Source organism: Trichechus manatus, unplaced genomic scaffold, assembly GCF_000243295.1.
Source record: "Trichechus manatus latirostris isolate Lorelei unplaced genomic scaffold, TriManLat1.0 scaffold00049, whole genome shotgun sequence".
In the NCBI taxonomy this organism is placed as follows: domain Eukaryota; kingdom Metazoa; phylum Chordata; class Mammalia; order Sirenia; family Trichechidae; genus Trichechus; species Trichechus manatus.
This window is the reverse complement of record NW_004443985.1, coordinates 13769096-13795473: the sequence shown is the minus strand read 5'-3', so window position 1 is coordinate 13795473 and position 26378 is coordinate 13769096. Positions and strand designations below refer to the sequence as shown.

Below are 26378 nucleotides of genomic sequence, written 5' to 3'. Positions count from 1 at the left end.
ATGGATAACAAAATGTGTTTTATTTACATTCATATATATGTGTATATATATATACACACATATACATACATATGTACACACACATATATACATACATATACATATTATATGTACACTCACAAAGGAATATTACTCAGCTATAAAGGAAATGGAGTAATGATACATGCTACAACATGGATGAAACTTGAAAACATTATGCTGAGTGAAATCAGTCTGTTACAGAAGTACAAATGTTGTATGATCTCACTTATATGAAATATCTATAATACGCAAAGGCATAGAGACCAAAGTGTGTTAGTAGTTACCAGGAAGGGAGGGGGATGGAGAAGGAGTCATAGCCCAGGGGGCAGTTGAGTTTCTGCTAGGGTGATGGAAAAATCTGGAAACAAACAGTGGTGATGGTTACACATGATAAATGTAATTAATGTCACTGAATTGTACACGTAAAAAAATGTTGAAACGGCAAATATTGTTATATATATTTTTACCACAAAAAGATTAAATAATCCCAAAACACACAGCGCTTATGTAATAACCAATTCACACATACAGGAGTCACACTGGTCTTACTTCCATTAGTACTCTAAATCAAAACTCCAACTGTCAGTCAAGTTAAAGATCCAGCAGTTCTAATGTCAAAGTCAATGTACTATCAGATTCAAGCTTTTAAAATATCACTGCCAGTGTATTATCAAGATAATACTTACATACAGTAGCTTTTTTCTTATTGTGGCAAAATATACACAAATAAAATTGAGTATTTGAACCATATTTGAGTGTACAATCCAGTGGCATCAACTGCCCCCTGGGCTATGACTCCTTCTCCATCCCCCTCCCTTCCCGGTAACTACTAACGCACTTTGGTCTCTGTGCCTTTGCGTATTATAGATATTTCATATAAGTGAGATCATACAACATTTGTGCTTCTGTAACAGACTGATTTCACTCAGCATAATATTTTCAAGTTTCATCCATGTTGTAGCATGTATCATTTACTCCATTTCCTCTATAGCTGAGTAATATTTCTTTGTGAGTGTACATATATGTATATGTATGTATATATGTGTGTGTACATATATATGTATATGTGTGTATATATATACACATATATATGAATGTAAATAAAACACATTTTGTTATCCATCTGCCTGTTGATGAACATTTACATTTTTTCCACCTTTTGGCTATCGTGAATAATGCTGCAGTCAACACTGATGTACAAGTATCTGTTTGCTTTCAATTCTTTTTCCTGCTTTCAAGTCTTTTGGTTATATACCTAAGAGTATATAAATCCTGGAGTTATAAATCATAATGTTGTGCAACCATCACCACTACGTTTCCAAAACCTTTTCATCACCCCAAACAGGAACTCAAAATTCATTAAGCAGTAACTCTACATCCTTCCACCCAGCCCATGGTAACAACTAATCTACTTTTGTCTCTATGCATTTGTCTATTCTAAATATTTCATATAAATGGGATCATACAATATCTGTCCTTTTATATCTGGCATATTTCACTTAGCATAATGTTTTCAAGGTTCACCCATGTTGTAGCATGTATTAGAACTTCATTCCTTTTATGGCTGAATGATATTCTATTGTATGTTATGTACCAGATTTTGTTTATATATTCATCTCTTGATGGACACTTGTGTTGTCTTCACCTTTTAGCTACTGGGAATAATCCTTCAATGAACATTAGTGTACAAGTGTCTGAGTACAACAGTGTTTTACAGATATTAATTCTGAAAAGGATTTTCTCACCAAAAAACTGTACAAGTTTCCCCTTCTATAATATTTTTATATAGAAATAGTAAGTTAGAGATTTTATGTTAAGAGAACAATATTTTTCCATCAAAATTTCAATCAACCATTTAGACTTCACCTGTAACTTTTCTCTCATCATCGTCGTAATTACTGGATGTTAAAAGTTGTCCAAAAATTAAAGCAGGAACATATACTTTCTCTACTTTATGTTCTACTACTGGAATGCCTTTTCCATTATTCCAAATGCTTATAATGTTAGATTCACTGTAAATAAAGAAGCAGAATTAGAGCTGAAGATAATTAAAGATACAATGATTAAATTCCATAAAAAGTAAAGTAATCCAGAATAAACCTGAGTGATTATAAGCAAGATGCCAGCCATTATCAATTAGAAGGCACTGTTTAAGTTTATATTTCAAGAAACACTTGAAGACACATTTCTATCCCTGAGTACATAACTCAAATTAGGATCACTGTGATCTGCAAAACAGTAATGCAGTTTTTTTCAGGAAAGAAACTCTTCTCAGCTTCCCATAAAGTTGTAAGAGCAGTGAAGTTTTTACAAAAAGTCAGCTAGAAATCAAGTTTTCTCTTCACATGCATTAGCTGTGATCTTCCTGCTTCCTTGTATTATTCCACTACCAGGGGAACCACAAGCTCTCAGAGCCACTGGCCATTGTCATTTTCATTTCCTGCCTAACCTACACAACAGACGGAAAAGGGACAGCCTGGAATGGGTCCCATTTTCAGCCTAAATATAGAACTGTTTGTATTGGAGCAATCATTTTATAAATTAATTTTAATGCTTTTAAATAAGCAGATATTTTCATTCTTTTAAGGTGTTTTTCCATCACAAAACCATCAGTTTTAGCCTCCAGTGGTATTGAGCAGAGGCTCCTTCAGCTAACATCAGCTTGATACAGGCAATAAGGTAGATGGAAAATGTTGCCGACTCTATTTGTTATGCATGTTACATACCACGATACCTTTACCTATTTAAAAGCCAAATTTGCAAAGAAACACAGCTTTGTAGTCAGCACTGAGACAGGGCTTTAGAAAGTAAATAGCTACCATTTGCCAATTTGACTTTCAATTATTCTTAGACACACAGTTTTTACTCATACCTACATACCTAATCTCTCAAAAGTTATTAGAAATAGGTGTTCCACTAAAAAATTAAGTTACAAAAATCAAAATGAAAGAAAGCCAAAGACTCAGGGGGAATTAATTAATTAAAAGAAAAAAATTAACTAAAATATAACTTGTAAACACATTGTCTTCCTTTCCCAAATCAGCAACCAACTTTCCTTTCCCTATCTCCCTAATACAGTCAATTCTCCAAGACAGCTAGAATTTTGATACCATTTTTGTATTCACATCTCTTGATCTAGACTTATCACTTTCTCTAGACTGATTATCATCAAGACATATTAGTTTTTCCTATTAGATGCATTTCTTATCAGTATCAGTCCTCTCCTCATTACAAATGCCAGTATGAGTCTAGATTAGTATCACCTCAAACATGGATTACTTCAACAGTCTTCTTGCTAGCCACTCCTCTTACATTCTGCATAATGACAGATTTAATAAAGCTGTCACAACACAATATTTTGCTCCAAACTCAGCAGTAGTTCCAGGTTTTCTATAAAATCAAGCTTAAAGGTTCTCTACTACATGTTCAAGGTCATTATCCACGTCCCTGCTTACATCCAAATTTAATTGCCACTACTCTGCAACCAAACCAAAACGAAACCCGTTGCCGTTGAGTCGATTCTGACTTATAGCAACCCTATAGGACAGAGTAGAACTGCCCTATAGGGTTTCCAAGGAGCAGCTGGTGGATTTGAACTGCTGACCTTTTGGTTAGCAGCCGAGCTCTTAACCACTGGGCCAGCAGGGCTCCTACTCTGCAACACTGCATCTTAATTTTCCTTCAGGTCGGTTTTATTACTTGTCTATATTGATTCCCAATTCTTCAATTTCTTTGTTACATTGGTCTTTCCCTTGTTTACAATGTCTTGTCTGCTTTGTCTAACCAAATTTTACTCAAATTTCGACAGCCACTTTATAACTTCAGCTCTTCCATTTTGCCCCAGTGTTTCTCAACCCTCTTTATATTGCGACTAGCCAAAAAAATAAAACCCTAAATTTACAGGAGATCTCAGAGATAAATTAGATTATCTCACTTGGGGGTAAATACTCTCTGCAACATAAATGGTTGAACACTTAAGTATATAACAATTTCAAATTGCTTACTGTTCTTTCACTTGTGTATCGTATTTCCAGAGCTAAAATAGTGGATCTTAGCGACAAGGGTCATGTATTAAACAATACTTTTTTATACTCCCAAACAGTTCCTAGCTTTGGCTTATAACCCACAATTTATTAATGTTGTTGTGTGCCATCGAGTCAATTCCGACTCATAGCAACCCTACAGGAGAAAGTAGAACTGCCCCATACCCAGGGTTTCCTAGGCTGTAGTCTTTACAGGAGCAGACTGCCAGGTCTTTTCTCCTGCAGAGTCATTGGCGGGTTTGAACCACCAATCTTTCAGTTAGCAACTGAATGCTTAACCATTGTACCACCAGGGCTCCCTCTATAATTTATTAAGCACCTTTTTTCCACAAGTAACTTCACGGAGCTTATAAACGAATAGAAAAGAACTGTAAAGGAGAAAAAGAAAGGCAGAGAATGAAAAGTACAGATCCTAAGCATCTTAGAATGACACAAAAGTCAAAACACTCATAGGAAAACCTCAGTGTTTCATCCTCTTTGGTATTAAAAAGAAAAAAAAAAAAAAAAAACCGTTGCCATCAAGTCGATCCTGACTCATACTGACCCTACTTAGTATATAGTACTCTAATTAAGATAGGCATCATGTAAATTGATTACCTTCACAGTTTAGAAAAAATTAAGATTTGGTATCTACTACATCCAGTAAGTCTGTATGAGTATGAGATCTGGACTTTCTATCAAGTCATCTGTCCATTACAAAATTTAAATCTATATCACTTTCCAGATCTGATATTTATTTCTGTAATCTGTAAACAATAATTCAGAATTCTATATTTTTTGCTCCATTAATAATTCTCATAGAAATATTAGGAATAAGAATACTGTTTGAATAAGTCACAAATTATGTTTCAAAAATAATTAAAGCAAAAAAACCCCTGGAGAACAATATCTGATATTCATCAACTAGAAAGAGATTAATTATGGTATACTGACATAATCAATACTTTGGAAGAGTTAGAAAGAATTAAGCAGATCTATTTTAGTTAATAAGAAAGGCTGTCCACAATATACTGAATAAAATTTAAAAATATAAAACAGTATATGTGATCTCATTTGTTTTAAAAAATATATATGGATATATATCTTAGCCTGAGTGTCTATTATTTTTTTAAAAAACTATAGTTTTGAGTTTTTCAACACTAAAAGAATACTTTAAGCTATAGGAATAGTTAGAATTTTGTTAATGTGCTTTCCATAATTTTTTTTATCATAGATGTCAGCAGATAAGTTGTTCTCAATAATAACCACTACGTTATATTATTTAATGAGTTTTAAGCACTCATGTAAGACATTGCTCCAAATTCTCTAATTTTCTAGAGTGGTCCAAATTCTGCAGGACGTCCCTTCCTAATCTATTTCTATGCCTTTTGTAACTATGGCTGTTTCCTTAACTTTTAGTATTCCCACATCACAGAGTACTACAGAAAAATACAGAATAAGAGCTAAGCTGTGCTACACATCCTAATCATTTAACCCATCAACTTTTTTTTAAATTTAACTTCTCCTTTACACAATACAAAGTATATGTGCACAAAGCACAAACAAAGATAAAAATCCACTACACAGAAATATTAAGAATGAAACACAAAGGATACTGAAAACAGACAGCAGAGAAAACTGGGTCAACTGGATAAATAGCATAAGATAAATTTTTCCCATTTTAATTCTTCTTTAAAATGATCTCTTAACTAAGAGATCTAACTTAAGCAAAAAATAAATCTCTACACTTCATTTTAATAAAAATAACATTTATTCTATACTATATATAGAAAGAAGCCCAGGTGGTGCAGTGGTTAAGAGCTTGGCTGCTAACCAAAAGGTTGGCAGCTGGAATCCACTAGCCGCTCCATGGAAACTCTATGGGGCAGTTCTACTCTGTCCTATAGGGTCACTATGAGTTGAAGTCAATTTGACGGCAATGAGTTGGTTTTTTTAATATGTAGAAAAGGGAAAAAACAAATGACTTTATGGACAAAATTCACAAAAGACAAAATGTTATGGTTGAATTTCAGGAATAAAACATAAGGAACAGTAATTTCGCACAAAATGCTTTCCATTCGCCATTTTAAAATACATATAAAATTCAATTACGGCTCAATAATCTCTCACCAATAATTTATAAACAGGAAAAATATAAAAAAGAGGGTAAAAAAATGCATTCTTTCTTCCTTGTCCTAGCTGACAATAATTATATATATACAAAAATCAAGGAATTTTTTTTTTGGCAGAGGTAGTTTAAATGAAGTAGAGGGAAATAAGAATAAATTGATATGTGATTGACATTAAGAATCAAATAAATTCAGTTATAAATCCATCTTACTCTAATGCGCATACAAAAATATTTGTGGATTAAAAAGCAAGTGATAAAGGCACTAGTTAAATAGAATTACTCTTTGTACAACATCAATAATAAACTGATATGCAAAGTATACTACCCAGAGCCATTATCTAGATTACAGAACTGTCATATAGCTAACTTCTTTGTCACTTCGTTACACTGGGATTCTATATAAGCTTTTTTTTAAAGTCCACATTGTTGATTAATGTGTCTAGTAACAATTAAGATAGAAGAATTCCAAGCATGTTCATCAAGAATGTGTTTAAGGAAAGCCAGTTCTTCTTAGTTTTCAACCAGAATCTTTAAATTCGGACTTACAAAAAGCTTTAAGATATCCATCACTTGTCTGTCAGTTTGTCGTACTGTAGGGGCTTGCATGTTACTGTGATGTTAGAAGTTATGCCACCAGTATTTCAAATACCAGCAGGGTCACCGATGGTGGACACGTTTCAGCTGAGCTTCCAGACTAAGACAGACTAGGAAGAAGGACCTGGCGATCAGCTTCTAAAAAATTGGCCAGTGAAAACCTTATGAACAGCAGTGGAACACTGTTTGATATAGTGCCATGAAGATAAGCCCCTCAGGTTGGAAGGCACTCAAAATACTACTGGGGAACTCCTCAAAGTAGAGTTGACCTTAATGACATGGATAGGGTCAAGCTTTTGGGACCTTCGTTTGCTAATGTGGCACAACTCAAAATGAGAAGAAACATCTGCAAACACTCCTTAATAATTGGAACATGGAATGTACAAAGCATGAATCTAGGAAAATTAGAAGTTGTCAAAAATGAAATGAAACACATAAAGATCGATATCCTAGGCATTAGTGACCTGAAATGGACTGGTACTGGCCATTTTGGTTTGGACAATCATGGTCTACTATGACGGAAATGACAAACTCATCAGAAATAGCATAGCATTCATCACCAAAAAGAACATTTCAAGATCTATTCTGAAGTACAATGCTGTCAGTGATAATATCCATATACCTACAAGGAAGACCAGTTAATATGACTATTATTCAAATTTACGCACCAACCACTGAGGCCAAAGATGAAGAAATTGAAGATTTTACCAACTTCTTACAGTCTTAAATTGATCAAACATGATCAAATTATCAAACAAGATGCATTGATAATTAATGGTGATTGGAATGAAAAAGTTGGCAACAAAAAAGAAGGATCAGTAGTTGGAAAATATGGCCTTGGTAATAGAAACAACGCCAGAGATCACACAATAGAATTTTGCAAGACCAACGACTTATTCATTGCAAATACCGTTTTTCAACAACATAAATGGCAACTATACATGTGGACCTCTCCAGACGGAGTACACAGGAATCAAATGAACTATATCTGTGGAAAGAGATGATGGAGAACCTCAAAATCAACAGTCAGAACAAGGCCAGGGGCTGACTGCGGAACAGACCATCAACTGCTCGAATGCAGGTTCAAGCTGAAACTGAAGAAAATTAGAACAAGTCCACAAGGGCCAAAGTACGACCTTGAGTATAACCCACCTGAATTTAGAGAACGTTTCAGCAATAGATTTGATGCATTGAACACTAATGACCGAAGACCCAGACGAGTTGTGGGATGACATTGAGGACATCATACGTGAAGAAAGAGAAAGGTCATTAAAAAGACAGGAAAGAAAGAAAAGACCAAAATGGATATGAGAGACTCTGAAACTTGCTCTTGAACACAGAGTAGTTAAAGCAAATGGAAGAAACAATGAAGTAAAAGAGCTAAACACATGATTTCAAAGGGTGGCTCAAGAAGACAAAGTAAAGTATTATAATGACATGTGCAAAGACCAGGAGCTAGAAAACCAAAAGGGAAGAACACACTTGGCATTTCTCAAGCTGAAAGAACTGAAGAAAAAGTTCAAACCTCGAGCTGCAACATGGCAGGATTCTATGTGTAAAACACTGGACAAAGCAGAAAGCATCAAAAGAAGATGGAAGGAATACAGAGTCACTGTACCAAAAAGAATTGGTCGACGTTCAACCATTTCAGAAAGTAGCATATGATCAAGAACTGATGGTATTGAAGGAAGGAGTCCAAGCTGCACTGAAGGCATTGGCAAAAAACAAGGCTCCAGGAACTGATGGAATACCAATTCAGATGTTTCAACAAATGGATGCAATCCTAGAAGCACTCACTCGTCTATGCCAAGAAATTTGGAAAACACCTACCTGGCCAACCAACTGGAAGACAGCCATTATTTGTGCCCTTTCTAAAGAAAGATGATCCAACAGAATAGCGAAATTATTGAACAATGTCATTAATATCACATGCAAGTAAAATTTTGTTGAAGATAATTCAAAAACTGTTGCAGCAGTATATGGACCAGGAACTGCCAGAAATTCAAGACAGATTCACGAGAGGACGTGGACTAAGGGATATCACTGCTGATGCCAAATAGATCTTTGCAGAAAGCAGAGAATACCAGAAAGATGTTTACCTGTGTTTTATTGAATATGCAAAGGCATTCGACTGTGTGGATCACAACATAATTTGTTAATTATGGGTAACACCACAATAACGGGAATCCCAAAACATTTAATTGTGTTCATGGGGAACCTGTACGTAGACTGAGGCAGTAGTTCGAACAGAACAAGAGGATACCGAGTGGTTTAAAATCAGGAAAGGTGTGCATCAGGGTTGTATCCTTTCACCATACTTATTCAATCTGTATGCTGAGCAAATAATCAGAGAAACTGACTATATGAAGAATGCAGCATCAGGATGGGAGAAAGACTCATTAACAACCTGCGTTACGCAGATGACACAACCTTGCTTGCTGAAAGCAAAGAGGACTTGAAGCACTTACTGATAAAGATCATAGACCTTCAGTATAGATTATACCTCAACATAAAGAAAACAAAATTCCTCACAACCGGACCAATAATAAGCAATATCATGCTAAACAGAGAAAAGACTGAAGTAGTCAATGATTTCATTTTACTTACAGCCACAATCAATGCCCATGGAAGCAGTAGTAAACAAATCTAACAACATATTGCACTGGGCAAATCCGCTGCAAAAGACGTCTTTCAAGTGTTAAAAAGCAAAGATGTCATTTTGCGGACTAGGGTACGCCTGACCCAAGCCAAGGTATTTTCAATCACCTCATACATATGTGAAAGTTGGACAATGAATAAGGAAGACAGAAGAAGAGATGGATGACTTTGAAATATGGTATTGGCAAAGAATACTGAATATACCACGGACTGTCAGAAAAACGATCAAATCTGCCTTGGAAGAAATACAGCCCAAATGCTCCTTGGAAGCGAGGGTGGCAAAACCTCATCACCTCATGTACTTTGGATGTGCTATCTGGAGGGACAAGTCCCTGGAGAAAGAAGAACATCATGCTTGGTGAAGTAGAGGGTCAGCAAAGGAGAAGAAGACCCTCAACAAGACGGACTGACACAATGACTGCAACAATGGGCTCAAGCATAGCAACGGCCGATTGTGAGGAGGGCGTGGGACCAGGCCGTCTTTCATTCTGTTGTGCATAGGGTTGCTATGAGTCAGAACTGACCTGACGGCACCTAACAACACGATCTATTACTCCTAATTAGTTCTCCTAAAACACGATAAATGATCGATGGTATTGTTTTTAACTTACAATTTCCTAAATAAGAAAAGGAACCTTGACAGCTAAAATTTCCTTAAAACAATCTTAAACTTCTGTATGGATCGTAACTTAAAAATGTCCCGTGTTAAAGGAAAAAAAAACCTCCAGTGCACCTTACCATATAAATTCTCAAGAATGTATTCATTATAGATAGGCTCCAAAAGAAAAAAGGAAGAAAAAGAAACATCAAGAACTTCAATAGCATATTTACATAATAGAATTTTCATATAAGATACAGTTAATTTCATCTTAAAAGCAAATATAAGTTATATTTTTACTATATCATTAATCTTATGCCATCTGAAATTAGAATACTGATGAGCAGGCTATACCAGAACTGTTAAATTTTCATGTTCATTAAAGAAAATTTGTAAAATCATGCTATATTTCTAATAAAATTATAAAGGGTAAATATTTTACAAAAGGCATGTCTGTGAAAACATAAAAATGAATGTGAGGACTATGTTTCTATTTTAAAATCATTAGTTTCACCTTCACCCCCCTCAAAAAAAATCACAATGAGATCTAATTAGCTAAACAGCTGGTATATTTTCTTTAACATCAGCAATTCCTATTTTATAAGTGATGTTATAAATAATGGAAAAGTTCAAATGCCAGTCAAGAAAAGTCAATTTAACCCAAAATGTTTCTGCAATAGTATTAACAGTCCTTGGCCCTGAGTCCCAAAGTAAGCGTAAGAAAGACAGGATGGAGTGATTACTCCAGCATGTGGAACAGCGTCCACAGCACTAAAGGCAAGAGGCAGAAAAAGGTCTCCAAGAGCTCCCACAGCAAGGTGGGGACGTACTTTGGGGGAAAAGGTCATGAATGACAGAGAACAGAAACAAACTAGTATGATGCTCTCTCTGGCTAAAAGAGGCAAAAATCACAAGGTCTCAAGCGACAGGGAATCTAAGGAGTACTAGCCATATACATTATTCATTTGAGGAATATTCAAAAGTTAGGAACTACCTGAATAAAACAACTTACTTAGCATATAAATTTAAAGTAACCTTAAAATATACTTACGGATCAATAGAAACTTTAATGCAGGTCATGTTCTTATCCCTCTGTTTATTGTCAGCTGCATTAACTATAAAATTAAACATTTTGATGAATAATATACGAAATAATGTAAATAAACAAATACATAGACGCAACCACATACGCATCACTAGTTAATATAAATATCTACATATAATAGCTAATGACAGTAAGTATTGCTAACTTCTAATACAAAACTGTATTTTCGGAATAATATTCCAAAATTTTATATCACAGATTACTTTAAGTAATGCAAATGTAAACAAAACCGAGGGGGAGGGGAAGTGTTTTAGTGACATATAAAATAAATAAAAGTAAACATCTTCTCTTATAACATCCTAATCCAGGACTGAAAAGTTAAAAAGAAAAAGGTTTAATTGTATTTTATCTTAGTAACAAATAACTACTTTCTCTTGCTCTCCTTCAATAAACGTGATTTTATAGACAGATGAACCAAAACCAACCAGTTATTTTTTAATTACAAAGGTAAAATCTTTAACACCCCCAGAAATCAAAATTCTAAATGCTATATAACTGGGAATAAAAAATTTTTGCATTAAGCACTGCTTTAAAACATTTTAAAAACAAGCCAGTTGTCACGCTGAACATAAATCATTTAAAAAAATGCCCCAATAAGCACAGTGTAACCTAAAATAGCAAAATTAGGTAGATAGTTGGGAGGCACAAAATGTTAAGTAACCAGTTTTACTCTCCTACCCTTTCCCCAAAGATCTGAGAGGATGAAGCTCTACCCAAAAGGAAAGAGAACCTCAGAGACCCACACAATCCCACTGTCTGGAAACCTCAAATGACACTGATGAGGTGGCAGAGCAAGAATCCCAGAAAGTCCTTGGTTCAGAACACCTCCAAAGTGCCAGCATCTCATAGGAGTCAAGAAGTATCAGTGCACCCCTCACTGTGATTCACTTAATCATGTGAGTGGGAGAGGGCAGAAGCCACTTAGCTTGGCAGCCCAGCAGAAGTACTGATTTGTTGGTGGAAAAAAGGTACAAACTTGTCACGTTCCACCTCAGACTCAGTGGATCGGCAAGGATCAGGCCCTGTGATCTCTATTTCTAACACGTCCCCCAGGCACAACTCCAGATGACTGCACACCCAGGACCATTGACCAACTTTAAGACTGCTCATCAAATACAACACATTCATTTTACAGATCCACAAAATGAAGCAAAGGTATGAAGCAGAGATATGAAAATATTACAGCTACTGGTATGAATTTTCTGAAGTATATTTAAATGTAGCATAAAAGCCAGAGATGTCCCTTTAAAATCTGCACTGTAAGTTCTGACTTTTTAAATAGAGGGACGTTATAATAAGATTAATACAAAGAGATGCCTTAAATCGTAATCAAGTACTCACCCAAAATTTCATCAAAGATCTTGTATAAACCTGGCACAAAGGTAACCTCTCTGCAATTCATTCCTACATCATCATCATACACCCACATCAGCTGCAATGAGACAAAAATGCAAAAACTTTTTTTATTCTGTAAATCCTTAACATCAATTTTAATAGTATAAACACAAATTCTGTCATTCACTCTACAGAAATACTTAGACCTTCAAAGTAGAAAAATATATACGACTTCAGTTGAAGCCAATTTCACTGTATTCATATTGAATTTAAATAACTTCAAATTTGAGAAGTTGTTCATTTTGCATCAAGTACATAAAGTCAGTTTTAATATAAAGCAGCAAGCATCATCAGAAATAGTATTTAACTAAAATAGAAAAAGACAAAAACATCTTATTTACTTTATACTTCATGCTTTATATTTTTCTGTAATATAAGTAGCATAGAAAAATAATGTGAGTACAACATGACAGCAAGTCAAAGGGCTCTGAATTCCAGCTCTTACTAGTTGGGGGATCTGAGCAAGTTACTTAAATTTATCTAAGCTTCATTTTACTCATCTGCAAAATGGAGATAACAATATCTACCTCCCAAAATTGTTAGGATCAAATGAAATAATATATGTAAGCCAAGTCTACAGTACGCTATAGTTAAGGATGAAATGACAGTCATTAGTGTTCGTGTGTGTGTATGCGTGCATATGTGTAAACTGTGAAAGCTACTATCATTGAAGTAAGCCATAACATTAAAAACTTCACAAGGCACTGTTTTTCTATTTATTCCATTTTACTCTACACTTCTTTCTTCTGATCGAATTTATCTCCAGAAGAAAATAAAGACATTCTGCCTCTCCTAGATTTCTCCCCGTACTTTGCTAATGACTATAAAGACAGGTAATTGAGTGCCTAAAAAGAATATAACCACAAAAATTGTACAAGATAGTAAAAAGTAGATAGATACACATATCCTAAGAACTTCAATACATTTCAGCAAATAATTACCTGTGTCGATGGCTCCACTGACCCAATGTATGTATCAGGACGAAGGAGAATGTGTTCAAGTTGCGTCTTCTTCTGATACACTCTCTCAACAGACAACTTCTTTGAAGAATCATTTCTGTTTGCAGTTTCTGACTCTTCTTTTCTTGCAGCATTGTTCTGATCAAAAAGAGTCTAAAATTAACCAAAAAATCAAATTTAAATAACCTACCAAGGGGAAACCTAAAATCTGTATGGACACATGGACAAACATTTTCTTTGTAATGACAAAATTATCTTTCAGGTTCACTGATTTTGAAAACCGAAAGAGAACATAGGTCTATTTACCAAAAGTCTAGCTCTTTTTAAAGTATAAAATAAAGCTACAGTTTTGACTCAGCCCAAAAAAGAGGGTATACATAGTCACTCGAACTAGAACATCTATTCAATCAAGAAATATAAACTTCTCCTAATTCTGTAAGATATCAAGTTAATTTTTGTAGTCCTCAAAACTTCCCAAGGAATTTGAGTTCTGGTCAGGTGATAGGATCACAAATCGGATGCCCACTAAACCTGGCTGGCTATATGGTCCCTAAAACTTGCAGATGTAGGTTCCTTGCCATTAAGCTACTGAAGATTATAGTAAAGGGTAGGCAATAGTAACCCAGGCAAAATGTTAACCTATGCAGTTAACATCCACTGATATGGCTGTGAATACTAACAAGCATTGGCTTATAAATATCTAATTTCACACATATGCAGGTTAATAATTCCTTAAGCATCAGCTCTGGGTGCCCCATTCCTGAGGCACCTTCTGACTCCAGCTTCTCTGCCAGTTTCAAGGAGGCAAACATTGGTGATCCCAATTCTAACCACTCCTATAGCAGATGAGGATCCCAAACTCAAATTTCCAGTGTCTGGAGATTTCCCTATCTTCTGAATAATAGCAGAGAGCACACCTGTCTCCCACTGGAATTCCCTAATGCTAAGAAATATAACATACCACTAAAAGAAGGGTATTATGATGGTCAATTACTTCAGAGTTTAAAAAGTAACTCAAATGTAAGACAATGAGAGGTGAGATATATTCACAGGTCTCTGAACTTTAGTAGAAATAAAAGAATCAGAAGACAAACACTGGAAACTAAAAGGATTTTGTTCTTTTAAACAAGCAGTATACCAATTCAATTCAGGTCTTAGAGGCAGATGTACCATCATCTTTAAAATTGTGATGAAAAAAATCATTACATAGTCTTTAAATGTATATTTAAAATCACAATGCACGACCAGAATAAGAATTGTAACATACAAACCCTATGGAAATTCAAACATTCAATGATAAACTCCTAATGCCATAAATTTTACATAAAACAAAGTGCCAAAATGAGTATTATAAATAACTTTATTAGATTTTAAGCTATATTCTTACAGATTCTTTCCTTTATAAGATTACCCATTAGCCCTCCTCAGAGTCAATTAAAAATACTTTTAGACAAAAAAATAATAATTCTGTTTCATAGGGTCTGTATTATGAATTGAATTGTGCCCCCCAAAAATGTGTGTCAACTTGGCTACTCTATGATTCCCAGTATTGTGTGATTGTCCACCATTTTGTCATCTGATGTGATTTTCCTATGTGTTGTAAATCCTACCTCTATGATGTTAATGAGGCAGGATTAGAGGCAGTTATGTTAATGAGTGAGGACTCAATCTATAAGATTAGGTTATGTTTTAAATCAAACTCTTTTGAGATATAAAAGAAACAAGCAAGCAGAGAGACGGGGTCCTCCTACCACCAAGAAAGCAGAGCCAGGAGCAGTGCATGTCCTTTGGACTCAGGGTCCCTGTGCTGAGAAGTTCCCAGAACAGGGGAAGGCTGACAACAAGGACTGTCCCCCAGAGCCGACAGGAGACAGATACCCTTCCCCTGGAGCTGGCACCCTAAATTCAGACTTCTAGTCTCCTAAACTGTGAGAGAATAAATTTCTCAGTGTTAAAGCCATCCACTGGTGGTATTTCTGTTACAGCGGCACTAGATAACTAAGATAGTCTTCATATTCGACTTCTGTCAATAGTTAAATGATGAACTAGTTGGCCAGAGATATGAACTGTATTTTTTAAAAATACCAATAGTCTCTAAACGCCTAATCATGTTCCTTACTTTTCATGATGTGATAATTAATTTATAGAAACAAATCTAACAGTAAAAACATAATTGCTTTAAGAAAAGTGAATCCTCAGAATAGTTGGAACAAAGATCACAACGACTAAGATCAGACTCTTTATCCCCATCCCTTCCTTTTTACTTCTCTTCAAAAATGAGTACATGGGAATAGAAATATTTGGCTCAGACCTACCAGATCCCTATCAAGCTCAAGAAGTTGTCATTCTTGCTTTAAAAAATAAAAAATAAAAAGGATTCAAAAATCAGAAAACATGTGAAATGTAGTTCGCTTTGTCTGATTGCTATTTGGAATTTTCCTTAGGAAGATATATATGTATTAGAAATTAAATGTAACAGTATACTTAAAGTGTTCCATGCAAAAAAAAAAATTTTTTTTTCTGATACAGCCTATCACAGGTATTGAGGAAAGAAAAGAGGTACTGTTTTATTTAAAGTAACAGAAAGCATTAAGGGATACGTGGGGTCACCATGAGTCAGAATGGACATGATGACAAGTGGTTTTTTATCATTTATAGAATACCACAATAAAATAGACGTTTTGAGGTCATTTGTAGATATCTCAAATCAACTCTCGATCATGACTTAAACAGACAGTTCACCAAAGAGGATATTCAAATGGCCAACAAGCACAAGAAAAAATGTTCAAGGTCATTAGCCATGAGAGAGATGCAAATTAAATCACAATGAGATACCACCTACTCCTATTAGAATGGCAATGATCAAAAAAAAAAAAAGAAAACAATAGGTGTTGTGAGATGTGGAGAAACTAGAACCCTCGTCCATTGCTGGTGTGAATGTAAAAGGGTACAGCAATTGTGGAAACAGTTTGACCGTTCCTCAAAAAGTTGAACATAGAATTTATGACCCAACAATCCCAATCCTAGGCATATACCCGAAGAAGTAAAGGCAGGAATGCAGAGAAACCTGTACACCAATGTTCACTGCAGCACTTTTCACAATAGCCAAAAGTCACTTTTTGGCTATTGTGAAAATGTCCATCAACAGATGACTAGATAAATAAAATGTAGTATATACACACAATGGAATACTATACAGCCATAAAAAGAAACGAAGCCCTGATGTATGGCTTGAAATCATCATGCTGAGTGAAATAAGTCAGTCACAAAAGGACAAATACTATCCGATCTCACTTACATGAAATAAGCAAATACATAGCGACCAACAATTAATGGTACAAGGTGTGGGAGGGAGGGGGAAAATGGAAGGTTTTGCTTAGGGGCACTGAGTTTATATTAATGGTGCTAGAATTATCTGGAAAAGGATAATGAGAATAATCAAAGTTTCAGAGAAGAAACTAGTCTACAGGGCTAAAAGTCTACACAAGCCAGAGCCTCATCTCATCTACCCTGAGACCAGAAGAACTAGATGGTGCCTGGCTACCACTACTCACCATTCTGATCAGAACCACAATAAATAGACCCAGATAGAATGGAAGAAGACCTCAAATTCTTAGAAAGTCCAGACTTACTGGACCAGTTGAGACTGGAGGACTCCCTGAGTCTATCGACCTGAGATACTCTTTACACCTTGAACCAAAACTATCCCTTGAGGTCACCTTTTAGCGAAATAACAGATAGGCACACAAAATAAAGGATATTACCTGTGAGTACGGGGCTCCATTAAAAAACCATCTATATAAGACCAAAAGATTAACAAATACTCTAAAGCAAAGATGAGAAGAAAAGGGGGGCAGGGAAACTACAGTACTGGAAATAGAACCACCAAATGTAATTAATGAGAATGTTAACACACTGTGAATAATTTAACTAATGTCACTGAACAACTTGTGTAGAAATTGTCCAATGGGAACTTAATTTACTATGTAAACTTTCACCAAAAACACAATAAAATATTATTTTTAAAAAGGATAATGAGAATGGTTGTACAACTTGAAGAATATAATCAATGTCACTGAATTGTACATGTAGAAATTGTTGAGTTGGTGTATGCTTTGTTATGTTTATTTTTACCACAATTTAAAAAAAAACTGCACTGTTGAATGAACAAAGTTACAAAATAGTATATACTAAATATGAACCTATTTTTGTCAGAAAAAGTATATACAACATACACATGCATATGAAAAAATATGAAATATACCTAACAGAATATTAATAGAAGTTATCTCTGGGCAGTAGAAATGTGCCATTATTTTTTCCATACATGTTTTCTTATTTTCTATAATGAATACTTACTACTTATATAATAGGAATTTTTTAAAGTTTCTTAATCCATATAAGTGAAAACAATTAATCCATTTAGCTTTTAGAATAAGAGTCCCTGGGTGGTTCAAAAGTTTGTGCTCAACTACTAATCTAAAGGTTGGTGGTTTGAAGCCACCCAGAGGTACATGGGAGACTGACCTGGTGATCTGCTTCTGTAAAGATTACAGCCAAGAAAACCCTATGGAGCCGTTCTACTCTGTAACACACGGGGCTGTCATAAATTGGAATGGACTCCATAGCAATAAGTAGCTTTTAAAATAAAGCTGAAGTTTTCTTTTTCTACGGGCATTGTTTATACCTACTCATTACTTCTGCAGTCCCAACTTTCTCAAGAGAATATAGGCAAAAAGCTAAGTGAAACAAAAATAAACAAGACTGGCAGCCTTGGCAGAATCCAAAAACAAACCCATTGCCATCGAGTCGATTCCAAGTCATAGCGACCCTGTAGGACACACTAGAACTGCCCCATAGGGTTTCCAAGGCTGTAAATCTTTAGGGAAGCAACCTACTGCATCTTTCTCCCACAAAGCGGCTAGTGGGTTGGAACCGCAAACCTTTGCAGTTAGCAGCCAAGTGCTTTAACCACTGCGCCACCAGGGCTCCTTTGGCAGAGCAGAAAGTAGAAATTAACATTGCAAACAGGTTTGTCTTTTACTTTCCCATTCTCAACAAGTGGTAATTTGCACTGCTGCTGGCTCAATGGCAGCAAACAGGAGGTTCTCCCAGAGACACCTAAAGACTTTTCTGACAGAAACATTGAATAATGGTTTCTTTCAGATCTAGTTTAATCTTAGTCCAGTTTAATCTGGGATTAAGGAGAGAGAGCAACTCCTCCCATTCAGTGGGTTGGCCCTGTCCCCAGAACAGATATGAATACAAACACCCTTGGCCTGAGAAGGAAGAAGTTAAATGAGAAATCTCCCCAATTGTTATCACCACTATCTCATATCTCTAAAACAGTAACACTGGGTAGCTCTTCACTTTTAACATTGTTGCTGACAATACGCAGAAAGGAGATCAGAAAATCAGTTTGAACAAATACAGATCAGCAAACTCATATCTACATGTTTACCAAAGCAAATGATAATGGAAGGTGATGTATATTTGATACCTCTGGGTCAAGAGAATTAGCCTATTTTTTTTCCTTTGGTTACTTTTTTTTTTAAATTGTACTTCAGGTGAAGATTTACAGAACAAATAGTTTCTCATGAAACAGCAGTACACATATTGTTTTACGACATTGGTTAACGAGAATTAGGCTATTTTTAAATTTTGAAAAGGAGTGTTTTGATTCAAACAAATGGTTTTTTTCTTGTATGTTCACAGTAATATCATGCACTATAGTAATGGCATGCAGTATTTCACAATGAATAAAAATTAAAAATATGCCTTTGAAAATAGTTATCAAGAGCATTCTGAATAAATTTTCATTAAGGTTGGTAACAATTGAAAACTTATTGTTTATTTGTAATTTATTTCACAGCCTTAAATTGTTCATGTAGACAAATTACCAAACTATTTACAGTGATAATGATTCCAGCACTCAATTATACTGTAATCTAAGAAATGAAGGTGACATTTTCATTCTCATATAAAATTAAAGTCAGTGAAAATGTAAAATAATCACCATATTAAGATAAGTATCCTTCACATACCTAAAAGTTATTTTAATTCTATTCTTTGTGATTTACATATACAATGATGTTATAATTGACTTTTTCTAAAGTTCAAAAGCTAGCTGCCAAATTAAACACTGCATTACTGGGGATTTTAAAAATAAAAGAAACACATCAAAACAAATGTATAAAATCTATTTTAAAATATTAATCTATTTTATAGCACTTTTTCAATATTGCTAACTCCTAATAATATAGATTTAATACTTATTCAAGAACAGTTTTTATCAAGAACACTTCTTAATTACCAGAAAAGAAAAACATTCCAATAACACAAATTCCTGTTTGATCATTCTGTTTAAAAAAAAAAAAATTATTCCATGAACAGAGCTGTCACCTGAGAGACAGCCATTTGGGCCAGCCATCTCCAGCTCCTATTTTTCTATGGAAGAATGAATTGCAGCCAAACAAGGGGAAAGAAGTGGTCTGCCAGTTGGTGCTAAAAAAGAACTGAGCCACTCATTCACATAATCAGCACAGAAACTCCACCATTACACCAAGCCAACAAGGGTGGGACTGGGGCTGGCAGCCTAGCAACATGCCCCTTCTACATTCTGTTCAACCACTTCAGATTTCATCTTACCCCTGTGTAACATCTCCTCCCCTTCTCTCCAATAAGGCTGCCATCTCTTGATGTTCATTTTAGTCATACTTCACCTATATAAAAATGTAGAGGGTCTGTACTATCTGCTCACCATTAACAAAAACAAAACCCAACAATTTGTCCCCCATCTATGCTCCTCCAGAAATGTCCTCCCAAACCAAGGTGCAAAGACAGCAGTGGAAGATGAAGAATACTTAAGATACTAATGAATGCTTAGAGCGCCCAATAAATATAAAAATATAATTCCTTGGCCTCTAAGAAAAAAGGAATAAAAACATCGATCACTGTATTTTTCTTTAAAAAGGAAGCGATATATGTGTATAGTCATGTGAGAATTTACAACGTATCAAGCACTATGGAAATTATATGGATAATATCAATTAACCTCATAAGAGCTCCATGAAGTAGGCGCTTTTGTTATGATTCCCTTTTCCCAGATGAGGAAACTGAGGCCTGGAGAGAAACTAGGTATTTTCCCAAAGCTAACAAAGCTAGTGGTAGAAGTAGCTGAATTATAAAACCAGGTGATCTGATTTAATAGCCCATTTTCTGACTCATTATGCTATACCAGATACACCTACCCTGAAAAGGAAATCTCCTAAACACACTAGCTTTTTGTGAGGTGAAAGTTGAGTACAAAGAGATAAGTATATCCCAGAAGGTTCTTTGTATCCTGTCACATCAGGGTATTAAAGATGAGTTGTTTTGTTTTTTTAATGCTTTTAAAGTGGAGGCCTAAGTAAAATAATGGTTAAGAATATAAGCCTGGTTTAAATCCACCTTTGCCCTAGCTGTGTGCCTAACAGCTTGTTACCTAATGTCTCAACTCCTATTGCCTTCTCTGCAAATAGAAGTTAATAGTAATACCTATCACACTTAAAAAAAAAAAAAATTGGGGACCTATTTGTATTGAAGCAGGAGAAGGATGTGGTAGTTTGCTTCTGGAAAGATTTACAGCCTTGGGCAGTTCTACTCTGTCCTAAAGGGTCGCTAGGAGTCGGAATCAACTGGACAGCAGCAGGTATTTGTATTCAGAGTTTTAAAAATATGGAAGAGGCTTATTTTTAAAGCATACTTAGTAAAATGCAACTGTTGCCATCATCTGAGTAACAGATTTGAAACTACATGTGAAGACACTTCTGTTAGGAAAAATGTAACATAACTTCTAAAAAGTATTTCTAAATATTGCTATTATGTGTACTTGAGAATGTCTCTAAACATTGCTACTTGACCACTTGTCCTAAGGATAGAAGACTTTTCAAAAAGTTGGTATGTCAACTATGTAACTTGTTAACAATAACTGAGGTTAGATTTTATGTGAGCTCTTTGCTAACCACTATAAGAGATACAATATACCTGGTCTCTGACTCTGGAGTTTGTAATCTAATTGTTAAAACAAAATTATCATGCGTAAGAGTTACATAAAGAAAAAAAGAACTATGCTTTATGATCCATAAGAGTAACAGAAGTTCAGCGAAAGAAAAAGATTAGTAAAAATTTGGAGAAGATTCAGAGCTAGCCTTGAAAGAGTAGTTGAGATTTAGATTGGAAAACCTAAGAGAAATGGTGGGGCGGGGGACGGAGGATTCCTGGAATAGAAGGTAAGCATGCAAAGGCCAAGTGGTAAAACCAAGCATGACTTGTGCAGGGAATAGTGAATAGATTAACTATGGGGACAATCCTGTTCCAACCCTGTTGCTGTCAAGTTGATTCCGAGATGATTTTAATTAGGAGGACAGACAGTTTATCAAAGAATTGGCTTGAAAGCCAGCTACTAAAGCAAGGTTCTTAATAAAAATCTTTAAACAATATTTAAATATAGGCATGTTTCCTGAAATAGAAATATTGATAGGGGAAAAATGTGTATCATTTATTTCAATGAAATTTTACTTAAACTACAATGTTAATTGTGCTTATTTTTTTCAAAGAGAGACTTTTTAGAGATACATATTGAAATATTTACAGATGTAGTGATAATCTTTGGATTTACTTTGATTTAAAATAATGAGAAGGGGAAAAGTAGGTGGTCTTGAGTTGATAATTGTCAGAGCTTTATGATGGATAGAGGCAGGCTCATTATACTACTCTGGCCACTATGATTTTTAAAAATGCTTAAACCCTTCCACTACAAAATTTTAAAAATTTATCAAGTTAGAGTACTACTAGAAAATCAATATTTACATAATTAACTTTATTTTCATATTTCCACAAATTTAGTTGCTATAACAACTTAAACATGATGAAAGACTGACAAGACTGACAGAATGAAATAGCCTATTATGGTCTGTTAATCAACGCAGACTTAAGAATTAATTCAAGAAACTCTATTTCCTTCAGAGAAGCCTTTATAGCTGCTGTCAATTTTAACTCAAAAGAGTTTTACCATACTTACAGTATTTTTCAAATTTAAAATTTTTAATTTAATTCTAGTATTAATATTTTTAAAAATCTGGTTATGATACGGCAAACCACACACGAACCAAATAAATTACTAAAAGGAGAAGTTAATGTCAATCGTCTATCTTATTTATGACTTTCAGATACTGAAGGGTAAACTTTCATGCAGTAAATGTTAACTACACATACTGCTGTACACCTCAGCAGAAGTCAGTACCAGCAACACATGGCATTATGCCTTCCCCCCTTAAAAAGAAGAAAAGCTATCAGGAACTAATTCCATTTTTCTCTCTTCCTGTTATCCACAAGCAGGTGGCAATATAACATCAGCTTCAATATAGCAGGCAAAATTACCCTTCTTCTGAAATAGATTACCACTGAAATAAGCCCCCACACTCTTGCAAGGGAAAAATTAATATGCTTTCATCTAGCTAAAAGATACTTTATGTAAAAGCAATTGCAATCTATTATTCTGAGTATGCATTTACTGAACTTTGCCAATAATAACAAACATTAAGCCTGGCACTGTGCTACATATGTTACCTCATTTAATTCTCAAAACAACCCTGTTTTACAGGTGAGAGAACAGGCTTAGACTGGTTAGGATTATTGAGCAAAGTTCCACCGACTCTATGTGTTAAGAGACAGGATCTGAACTTACATCAATCTGACATCAAAACCCATGCTCATAGCTACCACGCTATATTGCCTCCCATAAAATTCAACTAGTCTATGATCAATGATGTATATATGGACATAAAGATGTTCATATAATCTGACTTAATAAATTTAAACATCAAATCTTAAAGTGAATTTGTAGGAGTGATTGTATTTTTAAAAAAGTTCTAATTCAACTGGAAGAAAAACATAAAAAAGAGATTATGTGACTTTTACTTCTTTCTGTTGTTTTACTGTATTTCCCATATTACCCATAATTAGTTTTATAATGAAAAGAAATGCCATTTATGAATAAAGCCAAAATTTACCTCCCAATGTTGAAAAGATGACTAAAGTCTGAAATATTTAACTTTTTAGTAATATTTTATAATTCCAAAAGCCCAACAAAATATGGAAGGGACTCAGAGCTAAAAGTTATTTTTTATTAGATCAAAATTATACTTTTTCTTCCTTATCAAATATTTAGCATAACCATCAAAATTCTGTCTTTTAATCCTGCTAAAACAGAACTATATACTTAGGTTTAAACTTTGATTTGATGGCAATCGGTATGGGGTAAACGTCCAGAAAAAAAAAAATTCATATGCACCATAGTCTCTGATTTTTGTATTAACAATTTGGGTATTTTTACAGAGACTTGACAAAAGAGAAATGTTTTCCTGGTCCTCCAAAAAATAAGTTATTCAACAGATCTTTTAAAAATCGAATTTTAAAAGTTCAATAGAATACAAGATTTGCAGGGTGAAAAATCTTTAATTTCTGCAAACCAAAAAACCAAAAACCAAACCCACTGCCATCGAGTCATATTCCAACTCATAGTGACTCTACAGGACAGAGTAGAACTGCCCCATAGAGTTTCCAATGTGCACCTGGTGGATTTGAACTGCCGACCTTTTGGTTAGAAGATGTAGCTCTTAACCACTATGCCACCAGGGTTTCCTTTCTGCGAACAACCAATCTTAATCATAGAAAATAAAAAATGCATCTCAAGTTCTAGTCTTAACATGAAAAATAATAATATATTCAAGGCTATTAATTTAATAATATGCAATAGTTCTATTACTATTTTATTATTGTTGCCATATAACTGAACCACATAAAACAGACTAACTTTCAAGCAAATTAGAAATTCAGTACAAAAAATTAAAGATAACCACATTAGATTACAAGGTCATGTGAATACCAATCATGAGTTTTAACACAAGTTTTGACACTTAAGTTTTACTTAAAGATAGCCAATGATAACAAATGCACTTATATTTTTAAAAAGTGAATATTTTGTCATGGATGTAATTACTGAGCTGTCCACATAGAAGATATTCAGAACCTGAATACCTTGATTTAAAATAATTTGTTTTTCAAGGTATTGTCATAATTTAATAAAAGACAGAAATACCAACATAAAAATAAGCACGTATCTATTTCTTTTATTAATCAATTTTAGTTTCAAATGAATTTTCTAATGTTGAATGAGACCCTCCAACTTTCACTAAAAGACAATTTCCTATTGAGCTTGAAAGAAAAAGTGGTCATTTAATTACGTGCAAAGTTAAATAACAGTAAATTAAAATACTAATATCAAATGTATGTTAAAGCCAAACAATTTAATCTTGGAGCAAAATATTTACCGCTACAGAATCAGAGATCCTCAGAGGAAACACTGATCAGGCCTTAACACTTCCAAAGAGTAACGAGAACTCACAATACCATCTGGCTAAGTCCATTTTCAGATGTTATTTGATTTTAGTAACTGGGGTAAAGGCCATCAATATTTAAAATCATTCTTTTGCATTTACTCAATCCCTTCTCCTCAGTCCCAACCTTGCATGTCCACATGGACCACTAATTAATTATCGGACATTTTATCTCTCTTAGCTCTAGCCCATTCATACTACATTATTGCAGTAATCTCACTAACAAAATTCGAAAAGATGGTCAATAAGCCTGGCAAGTTATTTTGCAAGGCACCTTGGCAAACAAAAATGGTTAAAATATTTTTTCTGCTATCAGTAACATACTTTTTACAAAGAACGAACACTTGTCAATAAGGAACGGCTGCTTTTAAATCACCTACACCTCACCCAAGCAAAGGGAAAATGAAGAAAATAACAAAAATGCCAATATAATAGTTTCCCTGGGTTGTTTAAAAAAGGGGGTGGGCCTTCAAAAATCTCTGAGAAATGTAACGCGTTTTCCCCCCTTCCTAAATACCTAGTCAGTTGGCTGAACTGAGTTTTCTGTGTGGGAAATGACCCCGGTCTGAACTCAATGCTGAGCAAGTGAAATGCCAGTGAATTATCGATCTGCCGTGGGAATCGGGCCTTTCCAGGTCTTCCCTCCGCTACTTTTACTTCCCAGCAGGAACTAAGCGCCGAAATCCTTTAACTCCAGGGCTAAGCCCTTCACTCCCCTCTCCAGCACACTCCGTTTAGCCCCACCCATTTCACCTGCGCTGCTGACGCAGGTGAGCGCTTCTTTGAATAATCCCACCCTGACAGATGGACCATCTACGGTGTATCAACTGCTGAGAAACTGCAATCCCGAACGCGTTTTCAATTCAAACAGACTTTCCCGATTCAGGTGTAAATTGCTGCCCCGCCAAAATCATTCTTCCAAGAGAGGTGAGAGCAGCAGAAATGTTTGCATTTAGAATACATGCGCGCGCGCGCGCACACACACACACAGACACCCCTTTCTCCGGGATTTTCTCCTACCACGTTTGGAGAAAGTGCTGACCGACACCGACACACAAGCACTGTCGCCCTCCCCACGCACTCACAACCGGCTGCCCAGGAAGAGTCGGGGGAAAGGGAAAAAAGGGGAAGGGGCACTCCATATCATGTTCACGCTCTGGTCCCAAAGTTTCAAGTGCACATTACGCTCCTACAGCCTGAGCCTCCATGAAGGCAGGGAGAAGAAAGAAGAAAGGAAAGGGGCGGGGGTGCACTGGCGAGACCCCGACGGGGCGCGCGTTCGCTGCCCGGGATTTCCCTCTCCCTCCCCCGTCGCCCGCGAACAATGCGGCGGCCGGGACGCCCGCCCGCTACTCACCACCCAGGTCAGCGCCCCGTTGCCGCCGCCTGCGCCCGCTCCTGCGCCGCCACCCGACTTGGCCATGGCGGGTGCCTCCGGCTCTCAGGTCCCCACGACG

General features: G+C 35.4%; 1 protein-coding gene across 2 annotated transcripts in view; it reads right to left on the bottom strand.

Annotated features, from left to right (window-relative positions):
- Positions 1–26378, bottom strand: part of TOP2B (DNA topoisomerase II beta) — a 74832-nt gene extending 48454 nt beyond the window's left edge. The window contains exons 1-5 of one of the 2 annotated variants that reach the window (XM_023732257.1): positions 26279–26378; positions 13466–13636; positions 12471–12561; positions 11076–11139; positions 1888–2033 (exon numbers count right to left, since the gene is read on the bottom strand). In XM_023732257.1, coding sequence (XP_023588025.1) covers positions 1888–2033; positions 11076–11139; positions 12471–12561; positions 13466–13636; positions 26279–26344 — 538 coding nt within the window. In that variant the 5' untranslated portion in view covers positions 26345–26378. The remainder of the gene's footprint in view (positions 1–1887; positions 2034–11075; positions 11140–12470; positions 12562–13465; positions 13637–26278) is intronic. The other variant, XM_004377375.2, reaches the window with a different exon arrangement.